Source organism: Fusarium sambucinum, chromosome III (genome assembly GCF_050947815.1).
Source record: "Fusarium sambucinum isolate potato_lamoka chromosome III, whole genome shotgun sequence".
Taxonomy (NCBI): domain Eukaryota; kingdom Fungi; phylum Ascomycota; class Sordariomycetes; order Hypocreales; family Nectriaceae; genus Fusarium; species Fusarium sambucinum.
This window is the reverse complement of record NC_139292.1, coordinates 3211348-3229475: the sequence shown is the minus strand read 5'-3', so window position 1 is coordinate 3229475 and position 18128 is coordinate 3211348. Positions and strand designations below refer to the sequence as shown.

The following is an 18128-nucleotide window of genomic DNA, read 5'->3' as shown; positions in this document are numbered from 1 at the left end:
GTCGCTTTGTCTATTCGTGGATTGACAGACCCTCTGCTATAGTATCTGATCTGGCACAGAAGTCCAGTCGTGAAATGTCGGATTCACAAAAGGTTGGTGTTGTTTGGAGATGGCAGCGGCAGATGACGGTGGGCGGAGGTACCAATGTCGCAGCCTCGTCGGTCGCTCGAGGTGATGTATATAGCACTAGACGCTTTTTGGTTTAGCGGTATGCATAAGTCAAGAAGTGGGTTCAAAGGTGGTTGGTCATTTATATCTCCACGTGACATCATATGTAGCTCTATCATGCGACACCGACCAGCCATGATTAAGGGATACTTTTAGTGCCAGTTGCCATTTGGGTGAGCTTCAACGATCAGCACTCCAGGCCTCATGGATGTATCACCAAAGTCAATACGGCTGAACCATGGCGGATGACGGCCTTCTTAACAAGGTCCACGCTCTGAGCGATCTCGAACTGGCTTTACTTCTCTGTTTAATTAGTCGCGAACATTGCCTCGTTAGCACACCCTCTGAGGCCATCGACGACTTAATACAGGAACTACAACTGGTGGCTACAAAGACCTTTGGGCTCAGCTGGGTTGTCATTGACTGTACTCCTTCCACGACCCTCGAAGACTTTGCCTCTGCTCTTCTCCTGGGCAATCAGGCTTCTCCCTCAAGCCACTCGCCTACAGCATTGCGTAACCCTGATTCGTACTTTACATCGAGGCCATCCACGTCGCATCCGCGCACACCGCTGAGTCCTCTTACGCCCGGCGGTGCTTTCGCGTCTCAAATAGCCAACGTCGTCCTTGCAAAAAACCTCGATCGAGCACCACAAGCCGTTCAAATCCAGGCCTTGGAACTCCTCCGAACCCGTCGTATATTTACACGAACCTCTGTACAAACTGCCCCGAAGCAATTTGTCTTTGTTCCGGTATTACAGGCAGCCAGTGGAGGCGAGGCTCGTGTAACGGCGCACTTGAATGACTTTTTATATATGACTTATTGGCATAATCCCGAGGATGGCTTCGTTAATCTGGATGAAGCAGATGCTGGTAGCGATGCAGACACCGCATCGACAGGCAGTGTTGTGAAAAGGGGCCCTGGTGAGGGAACCACCTCGACTCCGCCTCTGATCGTCGAGACTGTGCGTTGCTTCTTTTCATTTTTATGGGATACACAACTAACCATTTACAGGACATTAGCTATCTTGGCACTCTGAGCAAAGAGGCCCAAGTGGATATTGAAGTTACCCGCTACCAGATGAACATCGTTTCATTCCTTCGTATGCACCGAGCTGTCGCTGGAGGTATCAGCCCTACGGCTACCAAGCACTTCGGCCAACTCATACGCTGCCTTGCTGCTTTGCATGGTCTAGACTTTGTAACGCCAGCTCTTGTTGGCCTTGCTGCTTCCAAGGTTTACTTGCATCGAATTCAGTTGACGCCTCCAGAAAAGGAGAGGAGTATGCAATGGGGCAGTAGAATAGAAGCAGTAGAAGCACTACTAGAAGACATTGGTCCTGAAGACATTATAGAAGATGTCCTGGGCATGGTGACCGCGCCGGTATAAGGCGAGCACCTTGTATTAAATAGTTCTATAATAATCTACACGTCATGGCAAGTCGAGGACTCCAGTTCCCGCAAAAGCCAATCCGCATTTGCATTCTAGTCCATCGTAGGTTCATGATGCCGATAGTTCATTGTAATGATTTTGCCATATCCCAAAAGTCGTTGCCGTTCGTAAAGGACTGGTCTAATAGTAAAAAGAAAAACGTTATGCATCTCCATTCAACGCCTTGTATCCTGTGGTATATCTTTAAGCAATTTGGTTGACCTTGCAAGACCAGCCAGAACCGCCTGCAAGAAGAGGCAAACTACAAATAATATTAGTAAAGAACAAATGTCATTAATTGCAAAACGTACCTAGCACCAAGGCACCAGCCGAGCTCGTTGCCCTTGATCTTCTTGGCGATCTTGACTTCACGATCAATAGGCATGTCGTAACCAGTGTGGAGAAGGGCCATCATGAAGTTGAGGTCCAAGCACCACTCAGGTCGGTCGTTAAGCTCCGCCATGGCCTCGGGGACGGTGGTGAAAACGTCCCAAGCAGTCTTACCCATACAAACAGTCTGGGTGAGGTCGTGCATCTCACGGAGCGTGAAGGAGTCAGGCATGCCCAGAGGCTTAGTGCGATCGAAGAAGTAGGAGAAGATGTAGACATCCTCCTTGCTGAAGGTCTTGGACAGCAGAGGCTGGTGAATACCGTTGAAAGAGCAGGGAGCAAGATCACACTTCTCGTCCTTCTTGAGAATCTTCTCGGCCAGGTTGCGGCACTGAGCGGGAGCAGGCTGAGAGGGCCCGGTAAAGGTGACCAAAGTCAGATCCTCGCTGCCATCTAGGGTGACGTTGACAGCCTTGGTCATTCCGGGGGCAATGCAAGGGTTGACAATGGGCTCCTTCAACCAGCTCTTGTCATCACCCTTGGAAGCAGTGAGGTCCTTGATCAAAGCTCCGTGAATGGCCTTGCGGGCAGCCATCAGACCATAACCCAAGTGAGAGTGCTGGTAAAGCTCGAAGTGACGGCCACCAAAGTCAAGGTCGTACTTGTGGTCGCCCTCGGCAAGCTTCTCGGGCATACCGCCATCAGCGACGCCCTTGAAAGTAGGCTCGAAAACAATCTGGGTAGAGCCACCACCAAGATCAAAGGTAGCGGCAGTCTCGCTCTTATCGGGGCCGCCAATCTTGCCTAGCAGGTAGTTGGTAGTGATCCAAGCATAAACACCCTCCAGAGAGCCGTCCATGATAACGACGCCCTCGTTCTCCTTGTCGACAACAGGGAAGGGGTAATCTTGCTCGAGATGTCGTCGGACTTCGTTGAGGATAGCGTCGGCGGGTTCCTTTCCAATCATTCGAAGACCAGCGGTGGCCTTGACGGCAACGGGAGTACAGCCCTTGAGAGCGTTGGGAACAGTGTCCATGGCGACCTTCAGAAGAGGATCGAGACTCTTGGCAGCGGCCACAGGGTCGCCCTTGTAGTTGCTCAGACCGCCAACTTCCTTTTCGGTCATCTTGAACTCCTCATGCTCGAGCTCGGGTGTAGGACCGCAGTTGTTGAACTTGTAGACGTGGATTCGCGAACCAGTGCTGCCGGCATCGATCATGAGAACATACTGGACGATAGGCTTATCCTTGGAGAAGGACTTGGTGCATCGCTCGGTACCGTACGAAGAATCGGAGGGTGACTGTCCATTGTTGCTGCTGTGAGCGGGCTGGGTAACTGTCGGTTCGTTAGCATGAGGTTGTTGAGACTCGATCGACTGCTGCTACTACCTCCACTCGGCGTACCTTCGTGATACACTTCAACGCCCTTAGGGGAAATAAAGTAAAAGAGGGTAACGATCGCAAAGACGATGGCGGCAGTCTTAATCCACCTCGTTCGCTGGGACTGCGTCATCCAAGATTCCTTCATCCTGCCAATAATGCCTTGCCTTTTGGGCTTAAACTTGTATCGGTCTGGTTTCTCGTGAGGATCGAAACCTGGCAACTTTGATGAAGAGGGCGATGTGGGTGTTCTCATGAGCGCGGGTCTCGCGAGAAGGGAGATAAGATTGTCTTTAAAGGGCCTGGACTCGGTTGAGCATTAGAGGGTCCCTTTTTTAGGTAGGGGGTAGGAATGTCAAAACGAGGGTGACTTGGAGTAGAAGGGGATTGGAGCGTGGCAAAGAGGAATTAATTTCCATCAAAAAGGGATGAGGAAATAGGTTACTTTTGACAAGCTGGCAATCAATGCTGCAGGCAGATAATGGGAAGAGAAAGGGGGGTCGTATACTTTTTTTATCAGACGGAAAAGGTTTGGTTTGCATCTTGTAGCCAATCTGCATCAAGAAGCACCCGCACCTCCACGGTCATGGCGATGGTTGTACGCCGCATCTGCATCTGTCAGGGGCTGGTCTTCCCTAAGAAAAACGATCTCCACGCCCCTGAAAGTGAAGAGTCGCCTAATTTTAGATGCCCCACCGCTAAATCGTCAGGACAAGACATTGTTTGATGTCATGAAGTTTGAGAAAGTGTTCACTACAGCGACAAATGATTAAAGTCATATATTTTGGGTGCGTCTTTGAAATCTCACAAGTGTCTCTATCTAGTAATAAACCTCACTATTATCGCGCTTATTGTTGTCATCATCGCAATGCCTGAATTTGCCTCTTGCGTAGACCTTTTTAAGTCTGCGCCTCCAGAATGTTCCAGTCGTACGCAATGTTGCCTGCTTCATTTGCGAATGCTAGATAGATTAGTAGCCCATATTCTACCAACATTTTCGATACCATGATAACAACCACTTTTATTCTCTCCGAAATCCTTTCCTAAGCACAACACCATTTATTAGACGTCATTTCATAATTAAAACACCTACGCGCATCAGATTCATCCATCATCTAAAGTCAGCGACAAGAAATGGATGTGCAACTCTTTGTCTATGACCTCTCACGAGGTTTAGCTCGTCAGATGTCCATGGGCATTCTGGGCTTTCAACTTGATGCCATATACCACACCTCGATAGAGCTGAACGGCAAAGAGTACGTCTATGATGGAGGCATCATCGCGATTAGGCCAGGCTCCTCACATCTCGGTCAGCCACTGGAAAAGATCCCTCTTGGCACGACGAATCTGCCCATAGATGTCATTGAAGAGTTTCTCGATTCTCTAAGACCAATCTTTACATTAGAGGTACCACCAATCTATAACTCACTTGTGCTGTGCTCATCTCTGACAATGTATAGGCGTACGACTTGTTTCATCACAACTGCAATAACTTCTCGGATTCGTTCGCAAACTTTCTACTCGGAAAGGGTATTCCTAAGCACATCGTCAAGATGCCACAAGCTGTCCTCGACTCGCCCATGGGTCGAATGTTGCTTCCTCAGCTCACTCAAGGGATCAACGCGGGAAGACAGGGTGGCTCTATACTTGGGCTGCAGGAGAGCTCTCAGGCACCAGCTGCAACTCCAACGCATGGTGTCAAAAACATTACCAACGCATCTGAATTTGATCGTTTGATTAGTGCGGCAAAGAACTCATGTGCGGTCGTTTTCTTCACGTCGGCAACATGCCCGCCTTGCAAAACGCTCTACCCGATTTATGACGAGCTCGCGGACGAAGTTGGTGATAAGGCGATTCTCATGAAAGTCGACATTTCACAGCCCCAGCAGCATGAAATCGGAAGTCGATATTCGATCAGGGCAACGCCCACTATCGTGACATTCCTTCGTGGCGAGGAGGAGAATAGGTGGTCAGGGGCTGACCCAGCTGCTCTCCGAGGCAACGTACAGCTTCTCGTTCAGATGGCCCACCCTGTTCATCCTCATGAGCGATTACGTCTTCCTACTTTTTCCAGCCCGAATGTAAAGCCGGTACTTTACACCAAAATTCCACCGTTGGACAAGCTCATGGCGAAGATGGGTTCTGAGGTTTCTAGTAAGCCTGAAGTCAAGGCTCTCAAGCAGTATCTGGAAGACCGAACAAAGGACGGTCCTTCGAGTGCAGTTATCCCTGATATGAGCCGTTTGTCGAGTCTCATTAAAGATTCGGTCACATCATTACCCATCGACATCCTCTTCACTATTGTCGACCTGTTCAGATGTGCACTCTCAGACCCTAGAATCAGTGGCTTCTTTGCAGAAGAGAAGAGCCATGATACGGTTCTAGCCGTACTAGAATCAGTCGCTCAAAAGACAGACTGCCCTTATGCTCTGCGCCTTGTCACGCTACAGATGGCCTGCAACTTCTTCTCGACGCCCCTGTTCCCTGACGAAATCATGCGGGACAGCTCGTTGCGCGCAGCAATCATTCTTCTCGTCTCGTCTAGTTTCCTAGATGAGAGCCACAACAACGTGAGGGTTGCAGCTTCATCGCTTCTTTTCAATTTATCACTGGCAAACCGAAAAGCCAGAAATGGTTCAAAGCCAACTTTGTCAGGAGATGATGAACTGGAACTTGCCGCGTCAGTGGTGGAGGCTATATCACTGGAGGAAAAGTCTTCAGAGGCATTACATGGGATGTTGTTGGCTTTAGGCCACTTGGTTTATGGCACGCCACTCGATGGGGAGCTGCCAGACCTTCTCCAGGCAGTTGGCGCACAGGATAGCATTTTGGCTAAAAAGTCAAAATTTCCTGACGAGAAACTGATCACAGAAGTTGGCACTGAACTTTTGGGTCAAGGGCTTAGGAAACCCTAGCTGGATAATGGTTCAATGATTACATTGTTGTTGATAGACCTACGTGTTTAATGGACGATGCCACACCAAGTTATTACTGATCACCAGCATGTAGAACTAAGCTGGTAACTTGGACTTCTTGTATTTATGCGTATGAAGTACCTAACATTGATCAATTATCGAGAATATCTGGACTATTTGAACGTACCCATACCGCATTATCACTGGGTGTGATAAGCTAGGTAGGCACTATAATCTCATGCCATATTTGCGACAAGAGTTCCCTCGAGGTTTTAGATAACATTGTGCTCGAACAATAATAGTACTTCCATCAATATATCTCGTGTCAATTTGTCATATCCCTGGGACAACACACCGAGACCCAAATTTGATTATGTTTTAATCATGGTTTGCTGAAGTGGATTCGTACGTAAGATGACGGGACATGTATCTCTATCGTTAGACTGAAGAGCATAGAATTATCACGGTAAATCTCGTATTTCAAACCATTTACAGTATGCGTATTTCTTCAGAAATATTTAGAAAATAAATCAAGAATGATTCTGTGTATACTTATTCACTCCAGTACCTGAGTTTGAACATGAAAAATCATGTCAACTTGTAGGGTAAGTTGAGCACTCAAGACATTGAAGTCCCGCTGTGTCCACTTCCCAACCACCTCTAACAGAAAATTTGGTGGAGCAGTCCCATAGGTAAATTTGCTGCTGAATAATCACACAGGATGCCCCGCTTGCAGATTTTTCGAGGCCTATATAAACTCGACTTTCTCCCGATCTATTTTGTTTTTGCTCCTTAGATCAAAAAGCAATTTTTAATTGTTTTCTGAGCCGCCACGACCTTCACCCGACCTTTCAGGTTAACCTCCCACGGTGTCGCGTTGCCTTTCCCACATAGGGAATCGCTCAGTAGATTATAACCCTTGGATATAGGAAATTCTCCGCCAGCGTCGATGTTTCGCATCGATCTCTGTAGGCGGTGTAATGCCAAGAAGGGGGGACATCTCATCATCCTGAAAAGGATTTTGATAATTTGACTAGTAGATTTGTGTGCTGTGCTCGACTGGATTAACCCAGCGTGTGCGTTGCCGTAAATATGCTCCTTGCTGTCTTGATTGTGAACCTCGCACTCGTGCACCTTCCAAGGGCTGCTTAGGCACTGCTATTTCGAGCTTCACAGGGACAAGATCCATGCGAACCAAGACTTGTACATCATTGGCAAGCCCATGTCAAAGCTCATGAGGCTCAAAGATCGTTGTCAGTGACCAGGATAATTGATCCTTGATGCGTTTGTTAGCGTTGATCATTACGGCACTTCTGGATGCAGCTTCACGTCAAATTAAACATCAAGCATGCGAATCATAAAATCATTCATTCGTGTTCGCCGAAAGCCTAAATACATGTGCAGCAAGCAACCTTTCCCTTGATCAGTACAACACCATTACTCGTCATTGGAAGCCTGCCCCAAAACACTTTCAATGCCTTGACTTCTGTGCTGGTCTCTCACGAAATCCTCAATCTTGTGATCGTGATGCGGTCGTTCGGGAGGTCCTGGGGGTTTGTCTTCTTCCTTCGGAGGGCTTTGGCCAGTGGGCAAGATCTTGGCGGCTGCAGGGACATATTCTGTGACTGAGGAAATGTTAGTATTTGTTTATCGACAAAATGTTATGAAGAACCTACTCTTCTCGACAATGGGGTTAGGTTTCTGGTTCTCCATCTCGCGAGTGTTGTCCGCAGCCTTATCGAGCTGCGTCTTGAAGGTTTCCTCCTTGTTGTTGTTGTTGTTGTTCTCTGAAGTCATCTTTGCTGTGTTATACGGGTTGTGTTTCCTGAAAAAGGATGATGCTCCGAATAAGATTATGAAACGGGAAGAGAAAGAGGCAGGTGAATAATCGTATTTATTGATGAAGTAACCTCGACTACTGTGTTTCCTTGGCTTGTATCTGAGCATTGGCATACGCAATTGGCGTAGATCGATGCGTCTTGTCCTGTCCTTCTGAACTTCAGCTTCGTCCAACCTTGCGGGTGACGTCAATTAGCAGATGGTGGGGTCATGTCCGATAAGGCCCGATAACGGTCAAAAGTCTATCTTATCGGGCCGCTCTGATGGGCTGACCATCACCCAACAATCACTGATTGTTTGTCTAACACTTTGGAAGAGGTATTTTATCAGGAACAAAACTTTGACATACTGCATTCACCTTCGATAGCGTCGCAAGAACATAGAGATGCCACAAATTCCCATCACGATTGTCACAGGCTTCTTGGGCTCGGGCAAGACGACACTCATTCTCAACCTCATCCCGCAACTTCGCGCCAAGAACCCCGACTACAAACTCGCCCTTTTAAAGAACGAATTCGGCGATCTTGCAGTTGACTCGCAACTCGCCGCAAACTCTTCCATCTCAGGTGTTCAGGAGCTTCTAAACGGATGTATCTGCTGTAACCTCGTTGGCCAGCTCGGCCCCGCGCTCAAGGAACTCGAAGACACCGTCACCCCCGACCGAATTGTTATCGAGACTAGCGGGTCTGCTTTCCCTGCGACTCTCGCACTTGAGGTGAACCGCCTTGCGCGCGAGTCTGGAAAGTACATCCTTGATGGTGTCATCAGTGTCATCGATGTTGAGAATTGGAAGGGCTACGAGGATACCAGTTACACAGCCCGTATCCAGGCGCGCTACACCGATCTCATCGTCTTCAACAAGTGGGAGAATGTCAGCATGTTGCGATATGACGAGTGTCTCGATCGAGTTGGCGATTTGGAGGTAGATGTGGCCAAGGTCAAGAGCGACAAGGGCAGAGTCCCTATGGACATAATTTTTGGTGTGGATGGTGGCTTGGCGCAAGAGTTGACAGAGTCGGACGTCGAGAAGACTAACGGTCACAGTCATGAGCACTCCAACGGTACAACAAACGGCCACTCGCATAATCACCAGAGTGAAGTTGAGGTTCTCTCAGTTGTCCTCAAGGCCGACCCAACAGCCCGCATAAATACCGAGAAGCTCATCGCATTCCTCTCCTCTGCGCCTAAAGACGAGGCTTACCGCATCAAGGCTCTCGTCTCACTGTCAACCACACCAACAAACTCAGACCCCGATATTCCCAAGCCAGAGCCCAGCGCATCAGGTCGGTACATCCTCAACTGGGCGTTCGGTCGCTGGACGTTCACGCCCGTCGTGGAAGCGCTACAGGAGCACGATTCAAGTAGTGATGTTACACTGCGCATGACCATGATTTTTGCGCGATATGAGAGCAACAAGTGGAAGAAGAGACTTGAAGCTGGTGGCTTGGTAGAACTAGACGGCGGCGATTCAAGTGGATTGGCCGTTACTAAAATTCTATAGAGTAAAATGGATAGAGAAACATACAGAACTTAGATATAGAGAAAGATGAGGAAAAAGACGTCACGAAGAGATGAAAAGGAATGTTTATGAAGAAACATAGACTCATGATTGAAAGATATGCTTGTCGCTATCTGACCAGGGATATAGAAAAATCAAACCGCTACCTAAATTTTGAAATACAAACACTGTACAGTCTTTTTACATGGAATCCCTTTTATGTAAATTTCATATCCAGCCTGGGCCTGGGCAAACTGGGCTTGCAACGAAATGCAAATCAGGCGCCTGACTTTCAGTTTGCTTACCAGGCCTGGCATTGAAGTTCTGTTCGTCAAAGTAGTAGTCTGCCCAGTCATCCTCATAAACATCATCTTCTGGAGTCCTAGACTTGGCCATCCAAGGATCGTCGAATGCAGGACCATCGACTGCCTGGACTCGGCTTTCAACCTCTTCCTTGAACAGCTTGAATACTTCAGGCGTCGAGAGCGCTGACATGGGCGTTGGAGGTACAGACGGTCCGGTTGCAAGGCTCTTGACAGTCTCAGCTGTGCTGCTACTGCGTGACCCTGGCGGTGAAGCCGGTGGTGAGATCTGATTGGCTTCGGGGTCTGATGTGAGAGATGCCGAAGGACGGTGAAGTTTTGCGATGCCGTTGAGAGATTGAGAGACCAGTGGTGGAGGGCGATTGTACTTTTTGATAGTTGGCTTATGGTGAAGTCTTGAAAAGTTGGGGCTAATCTCGACGGGAGTGGCTGTCATTGAGTCATTGTCGCAGATTGAACAGGTACCAGACCTCTCGGCAATTCCGTTATGGCATATGCGACACATTGGGTCTGACACACTATCCTGTCGAACGTGGACTTGCGCGGTAGTAGATGAGTGAGTTGGATGAGAGCTGAGGGCTTCTATATGAGGTTTTGTTGAAGGGCGTCGCATAACAACTGCGTGAACAGAAGGCTTTCGCCTCTGAGAGTCCTGCGATGATGGACGGATAGCAACCATTTGTACCGATGGTTTTCGCTTGGGCCATCCTATTAATGAAGCATCGCTGGGTCGTGGTGATGAGAATGGTGAGGCGGCGGGGGTGCTGTCGATTCGTTCGACTCGTTCGAGTCTGATAGTCTTGGCCTCGCTGATCACAACCGGCGAAGCAGCTGGCCCCGTTGCCAAGTTGAGGTCGTCGACAGCCAGGATACTTTTTCGAATATCAATCGCTGGCTCTGGTACTTGTAGTCCACCCTGCGCTGTTGCTGCAGGTTCATCATTGTCGACGTTTTCTGGCTCTTCTTGAGCTGGTGAAAGTGACCCGTAAGCTGATCGGAATGGGCCATTGAAAGGACCAAATGTTAATCTCGACGGTTGCTGTGCTCGCGATTCCTCTACTTGAGGTTGTTCTGGCTGAGCTCGTGGTGACGGTGGTGGTGGTGGCGGTTCTACCCGAGGGGCCTCGATCCGGGGCACTTTTGATGTGGGCAATTTTAATGTAAATGGTCCTTCAGGTGTAGGTGCTGGTTCTGGTACTGGGGATAACTGATTTTGATGTTGATGGTGGTGGTCATTTCTTCGATGCTGTATTTGCTCTGCAAAAGAAGCCTTTCTCATCCTCACCAATGACTTTTTACACTCTTCGTCATTGGGAATATCGGCCTCCGTGATCCTCCTCGTAGGCCGGTCAGGATAATGCATCATATTAAAGTCTGTTTTCGCCGTTGAGCTTGTCTTTGCTACTGACTCTGAAGCTCTTCTGAAGCCCCGGAAACTCAAGTTCCGAGGCGAGAGCTGGTCCCGCCAACTGCTCATCTTGTCGTCGTTGGTGATGGTCCAAGAAGGCATCGTAACGAGCGAAGAGGTTGGGGCGGGAAAATAAGGGTTTGTCTGAAGGCTCTCAAGACCAATGTCTCAGAGGTTCATAGATAAGAGAACAAGAAATCCCCAAAACCTGATTTTGAGTGGCCCTTCAACATTCGTTTATAAGAAAACCTTGGCTATCAGTCCCCTTTTTCAGACTAAGTGATGGCAGGTTGGGCGACTGGAATGTAAGTGACTGATAGACGAGAGGGGTCCTGGATCTTGACAGGGTGTCAGCGGTCGAGCTTCTGGGGAAAAGACGGGATAAAGTTTCTCGTGGTTGAAGAACTGCAAACCTTGTTAGAGTAAATCGAAATAGTATACGCCGCGTCTTACCTATGGCGGCTCGGAGGTCCCGATGACAACGCTAATCAGTAACTGAACTGTCATTGTGCGGGGGCAACTCAACCTTTGGAGTTTTTTTTGGGCTTGCGTAGCACGTACGTAGTGTGTTCTACAAGACGTCAAAGATGGTGGGAACACGGCACGGCTCACCACAAAGAGTTTGCATCCCAAGAATGCGGTTTGGGTGACACGAGGTTGTGCTTGGACCTGGGAGGCACCAGCCTAGTTCAGCCCAGCTATCTCCTCCAAAGAGACAGGGAACCCAAGCAGGAGCACAAGCCGGTCCAAAATCTCTCAAAATAAATCAGTCTTGTTAATCAATTCCAGTTGACGAGAGAATGGCCGAAAAGAGGAGAACGGCGTGGACAGCCATGTGGCCCATGATTCATGGCAGCAAGCCACCAAAAATTAATGCTTATCCACAATCAAGTATACCAGAACATCGAGACCATTCCAGTAAGATGGCCCTGAAATTCTAAGAGACTCTGCAAGAATTCACATAAAACTATATCGAGGTCTTGGGTCAAAGGTTCAGTCTAATTTGTTGGTTAACCCTCGGTTCCTGTGCCTGAAAAGCTTCCTCAAGGCTGTTCCTGGCTAGCAATCTTTGCCATCCTTTGTTGGCCATGACTCGGCTTGCGCCATCTTTGTTGGAGACATTGTCCTTGGTGCGTGTGTTGCTGTGCTATTTCGCTCACTTAGACTGTGCACATGGCCAGAGTAGTCTGACCCGATCCGTGCTAAACTAGCTGTCAATCATGGGAATATTGCGGCTTTGTTAATTCATTGCTTGCTTGCTTCAATTGATTGATCGATGGAATATATCTAAAGATTGACAGTCACTGTCATATTGTTGCTGAGCACCAGCAGTGTTGGTGGTAGCTCATTACAAAGCAGCTCAACATCAGACAAATACTGTATTGTTGCCGCATCATCCAAGCAAGTGCCCTCCGTAGGAATAGGCAGAGTGCTGAGCAGCACAGCAGTATCCTTGGAATGTTGACGCATCAATTCGTTGACAATGAGGTGCTGAGCTCTGCTTGGCAGTTCGTTGAATGACAGCTCCAAGCCCTGGGGCGTGTAACCTGGTTCCTGCGCTTCCTCCTCTAGGTGAGAGCTTAATCGATACCTTTCGAGCATTTCGGGTATTTGATCACAAGAATCGCCTCCGTACTGTGCAGACCCCCGAGAACTACGTCGCGAATTGAACCGAGAATGATGGGCCGAATATGGCTCGTAATCTGGTTGCTCCGCAAAAGAGATTTTCTTGCTATCGTTCTCACCAGACGTTACTTGCGTGCTGGACCGCGATTTGCTCGGATAGTTGCCTAGAGAAGACTGCCTTGAATAGCTCGGTCGATACGGCCCGGCTTTTGGTGTTTCTGAATCTGTACTAGAGGGCGGCGCAAAGCTAATCGTGGATCCTTCCGCCTCCGATGCGACAATCTTTGTCTCGGGGACCGGACGACTAGAGAACTTCACGGCCGAGGATTGCCTTGAGAGAGTCGGCCTTCCTGGTGTTGTCGTGCCACCGCGGTATGGGCGTACAGTGTCTTCACGCGAAGGGCTTGCCGGACGTGTACGAGAATATGCGGCAGAAGGTCCTAGTGAATCCCGTGAGACGAGGGAGGGAATATCTGTAGGGGCAGCGTCTGTGCTGCCTTGGTGTGGCCGCTCATCTGTTTGCTGAGAAGCAGATGTCGTCTGCGATGCTTGGGCCCCCCCGACACCCTTTACCGTTGCAGACGACGACATTGTACCGTACGATGTACCGACGGTATCTCCAACGGTGTCAGACTTGGGACGCCGGCCAAACCTTTCCCAAAAGTCACCGCGAACTCTGCCGTCCTCATCGTGAGAGTCCCCACCCGCCAGCAATGGTTGATGCACCGAATCACTCGGGCCGATGCTGGCCTCGTCGTTGGCGTCCTGCTCTAACACAGAGCTATACCCCATCTCCTCATCTTCAATAAGATCTGTCGGGGAATATTCTGTTTCGTCGTCCTCACTACTTGTTTCGTCTATTGCGTCGTCTGGGAGATGGTGTGTATGGATCCCCATGCTGACACCCATCTTGGACAGCATCCGAATAGCCGGCCGTCGTGGCAGTTCGGGAACATCCGTTGTGCTTGCGCGTCGACGCTCATATATCTCCTCATGAGGGTTGTACAAGCCGGGTCTCCCAGATGTCGAATCATAAATCTGTTCGAGTTGGTCGAGCTCCTGAGTTGAAGACATGTTATCCGCGCGCCCTCGGTACATCTGAACATCGTCCCACCATTCTTCATTTCGAAGTGTATCGTTTACGACGATTTCCCAGTCTATGTCATGGCTAACACCGTTGACAATAATTTCGTAAGTATTCAACTCGCCCGAAGATAAGCAGAAAACATTGACTTGTGCATCAATTCGTAGTTTCTCAAGAAGTGCCAGTACCCGAGCATGCTCTTCGTGTACTTCGCTTTCGTATTCCACAAACACCATAACTCGTAGCGTATAAACTTGCTTCCAGAGCTGGACGCTATGTAAAATATGTCCGAGTTGAAGAATAAGAGTGTCTATGACTGTAAGCTTGGAACTGACCTTTCTAGGCATTCTACTCACATGTGTCAAAATTTGTAGTCAGCAAGCTCTTGCCGTCGGATGTCACTTCAGCAGACATCTGAATAGGCCACAGGTCAAGGTACTTTTTGGTATTGTTACCATCCTTTCTTGGTGTTTCTAGAGCATCGAAACCACAACCCACTGCGATATTGAGTCGATACCGAAGGGCAAGATCTTCCAGAATGGTCAAATACTCTTTTGGTGACATCATATTCTCCGTACGAATGACATCGGTAGGGAGTATACCCTCCATAAGTCTGGCTGATGTGTCTCCTCGCCGCCTTCGAGGCCTTTCGGGAGCCTTACCGTTGGACTTTGGTGGACGCTGCATTTGTCTCGAGAAAGAGACGGGAACATCAGGCACGCGTAGTCTCGGATTGGACTTTCGCAATTCTTCCATGTTGTAGGAGCCAAGAACAGCAATATTTGGACGCATACCTCCAAGTCCAGCCGATAGTATCAGGTTTCGAATGCCCCAAGTGATTGTGGGAGACATTGTGAGTTGCACAAAAGCCTTGATCTTGGAGAACTCGTTGATGTATTTCGTCCAGGCGTGTTGCTGGAGCCTGGCCTCGTGGACACCAGAGTTGAAATCATCGGTCACAATGACATGACCAAGTATATAAAGTGAGCCTTTCTTGAGAGAGTTGCAAAATTGAATCAACCTGGTTTGCCGACGCGGATTATTGATGAGCAGTATAATATGTGGTCTCCAGAACTTGATGTGTTCTGGTCTAAGACGTAGAAGATACTTCCTCACTTGGTGATAAATTAGATTCTGGCTGACATCACCCCAGTGCTTAGGGGGACTCAGGTAGTGAATGAGCAGGAAGAGCATGACGAGCACCGTAATAGCCACCGCGGCATAGGTTACATCGATGAAGAACATGGCGAATCCGGACAAGATACCGGCAACAAATGCGGTCTGCCAGGTGAAGAACTTGAAGCTCGGGCGAAAGTTGGGCGCGGATCCAATTTTGAGGAGGAAGCATGCGAGGTTCATGACGAAAAAAGTCATCTGGTAGCCCATCGAGATGAAGGTAGCGATCTGGTTGAGATCAGCAAAGAGTGCCAGTTGTGCAATGACATAAGTCAAGAGCAGAGCATATATCGGTTCATCGCCATGCTTGGTGCCCTTGCTAAAGAAGCCAAGACCAGGAAGAAGTTTGTCCCTTGAGAAAGCCTGAAACAGCTTAGAAGCACCAATGAGACCCATCAAAGCCGAGAAGAAGGTGACTGCACATTCACCTGCGAGGATTACAGGCTGAGATAGATTGATGAGTGAGATGGCATTGTCGTTGGCCAAGAAAGAGTCATGGGTGGTGCTCGCAGCCAGAGAAAGGATCACGATGAAATAGATGATAAAGGTTGTCAACATCGCCCACAACGTTCCGTGAGGGATCGATCTGCTGGGGTCTTTGAGATCGCCAGACATGGATGCACCTGCAAAGATACCCGAAGTAGCCCTAATCCACCATTAGTATGGATTTGAATACTGTGTTGCAAGTCAGGATCTCACGGGAAGAGAATGCCAAATAGATCACGGAATGTCTCGAGGCCTTTGAAGTGAGGGCTACTCAAATGAGGGAGAAAGTTATCAGTCAGGGTATCGAGGCTGGGCCCAGTGAAGTGAATACCAAGATCCTCATCACGGAAGGGGGTCTTGAAGATAGCCGAGACGGGAATGCTGACGATGGCCAAGCTTAGGATTGCAAGCAAAGCGTTGGACGCCCTCGAAAAAGTAGCAGATCCTAGGAAGCAGAGGCCAGTGCAAAGGAGTAAAGCAGCCGTCTGGAGGAAGTAACCAGTCCAATATCCTTCTGGGAAAGCTGGACCCAGATTCAGTCGGATGCAGTCAATGAGACCGACAACGTTCATGCTTGCATTGAGGACTTGAGCAAGATAGAAAAGAATGCCGATAGAACCACCAAACTCGGGACCCAGGGACCTCGAGATGAGGTAATAGGCACCACCACCTTTGACTTCGCCATTGGAAGCAATGGCAGACAGCGAGAGTGTCGTCAACAGGTCAATAGAGTAGGCAGTGACAAGCAATCCTGGGGCACAATTAGTTCTTTGTGCTTCAACTTACAGAAGCGACTCTGTCTGTAGCTTACCGAGCATGCCCACAAAACCGATTTTCCCAATGATGAGGCCAAAGCGCAAAAACATGAGAATGCTCATGATATTGAGAAAAACAGGGATGTAAACACCGGATATGCTGCCCAGCTTGTTGCTGTGGCCGTGGCGTGAGTCCATCGTGACCGAGACTCGTCTACCAGGAGACTCTGATGTGCTATTTCGGTGGCGGTCTCCCCCATTGTCAACTCCCTTGACATCCGACTGGTGAGGTGTTGTCATGATGCAGTCGTGAGAAGAAGTCAATCAATCAGTCAGTCAGTCAATTAGACGAGACAAGACGAGGGGTTAGAAGTAGCGAGCAATGGCCCACATGAGAGACGGTGAAGGGACTAGACTAGACAAGACGGTGAGGAAGAGACAAAGTGAGGCTTTTGAGGAGAAGAACAGAACAAAACAGTCGACGTCAATGGATGATATTTTCTATTGTATTGTCCAAGGACCGTTTAGCGATTGGATAAGGTGTTGTTAATCCTCTGCTTGCCAAGGGGATTCCAAGCTGAAGGCTCCCGCGTGCTGCATATTGGGTGTGGTTAGTGTGGTGATGAGTGTGGATAATACGGGGGGGAACGTCCATGTTGGTCTACCATGAAAGACCAATCATGGACGCCACAATATTCCAAAGAGAGACATTGTTGAACAGATCTGGGGCTTCTGTTGGATGAGCTTACAGAAGGGGTCACCCGGAGGCGAAGGTGTCACTGATGAAAGGTGCTGATGTTTGGGCACCTATGGATGTTTCAAGGGTCCATCAGCACGGGTACATTCTGCGCTAAAAGTCCATCCATTCCGGTGGGTCTGGTTGATGGATGTAAACTATAGACTTGGATATATCTATCGCAACTCACAATAAGACAGGACTTGCCGAATAATATTGATAGTCCCTTTCATGACTCTCTCTGTGGGGAATTCGGGATCATGTGCAGATTTGATGCAGTTGGCGTGTTTTGATGGCTTGTTAGTGAAGCACAAGTGCAGTATCGTATCGCGATAGGCGCTGCGGGTGCTACAAAATGACGTAGGCCATGGCTATTCGGAATCCACTCTTGGAATATCAAGCTTCAAGGTCTCCTCTCCTCTGTCGCTTCGGAGCGGAGTAGGCGGAGTGGACGCTATGTTCACCGGACGGTATGATACTGGATATCCATAATAGCAGATGTATACTGTAAACAAGTACGGGTAAACGGGATAGACCAGATCTGGTGATTTTAGTGCAACACCATGAGCGAGATACAGATCGAGATCCTCTAGTCAAGATATATTCAAATACCGGTATCACTTCACATGTTAGACATGCGCCTCATTCATCTGACCCTCGATTCAAAAGCGTCGTGACGCCCCCACAGAGCGTGACTGGAGAAACGTGCCCGCTCCGCCGCACCAACTAACGGGCAAAGCCAAAAACGATGATCGTTTGGAGGTGCAGGATCTAAGTCAAAGCTGAGTAATAATCCTAGGATAGGAGGAGTAGTGCTGTGTGTATTATGCAGCACGTAAGCATAAACATGTCTTGTCTGCAGCTCTGTCGTTATCTTCCAATACCATGGTATTGATTTTGTGCCTCAGTAAAACATATGCAGACAAGGCAAACAAGATGTCGATCACTATACATCAAGATACCAGCATTCTGAC

At 48.7% G+C, this 18128-nt stretch overlaps 7 protein-coding genes across 7 annotated transcripts; 3 read left to right on the top strand and 4 right to left on the bottom strand.

Moving 5' to 3' along the window:
* Positions 1-406: 406 nt before the first annotated feature.
* On the top strand, positions 407-1557 carry FSST1_011234 (uncharacterized protein; the record flags this gene model as incomplete). The annotated part of the gene is made up of 2 exons (XM_083234346.1): positions 407-1132; positions 1183-1557. The coding sequence occupies 2 exons, from the start codon at positions 407-409 to the stop codon at positions 1555-1557; spliced, it is 1101 nt and encodes a 366-aa protein (XP_083080930.1).
* A 246-nt stretch (positions 1558-1803) lies between these two features.
* Positions 1804-3564, bottom strand: FSST1_011233 (guanosine diphosphatase; the record flags this gene model as incomplete). The annotated part of the gene is made up of 3 exons (XM_083234345.1): positions 1804-1861; positions 1911-3264; positions 3333-3564. The coding sequence occupies 3 exons, from the start codon at positions 3562-3564 to the stop codon at positions 1804-1806; spliced, it is 1644 nt and encodes a 547-aa protein (XP_083080929.1).
* An 878-nt stretch (positions 3565-4442) lies between these two features.
* Positions 4443-6223, top strand: FSST1_011232 (PUL domain-containing protein; the record flags this gene model as incomplete). Its single annotated transcript, XM_083234343.1, has 2 exons — positions 4443-4715; positions 4769-6223. The coding sequence occupies 2 exons, from the start codon at positions 4443-4445 to the stop codon at positions 6221-6223; spliced, it is 1728 nt and encodes a 575-aa protein (XP_083080928.1).
* Positions 6224-7660: 1437 nt separating this feature from the next.
* Positions 7661-8020, bottom strand: FSST1_011231 (uncharacterized protein; the record flags this gene model as incomplete). The annotated part of the gene is made up of 2 exons (XM_083234342.1): positions 7661-7848; positions 7900-8020. 2 exons carry the CDS (start codon positions 8018-8020, stop codon positions 7661-7663), a joined length of 309 nt encoding a protein of 102 aa, XP_083080927.1.
* A 427-nt stretch (positions 8021-8447) lies between these two features.
* On the top strand, positions 8448-9563 carry FSST1_011230 (CobW/HypB/UreG, nucleotide-binding domain-containing protein; the record flags this gene model as incomplete). Its single annotated transcript, XM_083234341.1, has 1 exon — positions 8448-9563. One exon carries the CDS (start codon positions 8448-8450, stop codon positions 9561-9563), a length of 1116 nt encoding a protein of 371 aa, XP_083080926.1.
* Positions 9564-9788: 225 nt separating this feature from the next.
* Positions 9789-11393, bottom strand: FSST1_011229 (uncharacterized protein; the record flags this gene model as incomplete). The annotated part of the gene is made up of 1 exon (XM_083234340.1): positions 9789-11393. The coding sequence occupies one exon, from the start codon at positions 11391-11393 to the stop codon at positions 9789-9791; it is 1605 nt and encodes a 534-aa protein (XP_083080925.1).
* Positions 11394-12578: 1185 nt separating this feature from the next.
* Positions 12579-16718, bottom strand: FSST1_011228 (amino acid permease-domain-containing protein; the record flags this gene model as incomplete). The annotated part of the gene is made up of 4 exons (XM_083234339.1): positions 12579-14311; positions 14358-15823; positions 15877-16414; positions 16475-16718. 4 exons carry the CDS (start codon positions 16716-16718, stop codon positions 12579-12581), a joined length of 3981 nt encoding a protein of 1326 aa, XP_083080924.1.
* Between the last annotated feature and the right edge of the window lie 1410 nt (positions 16719-18128).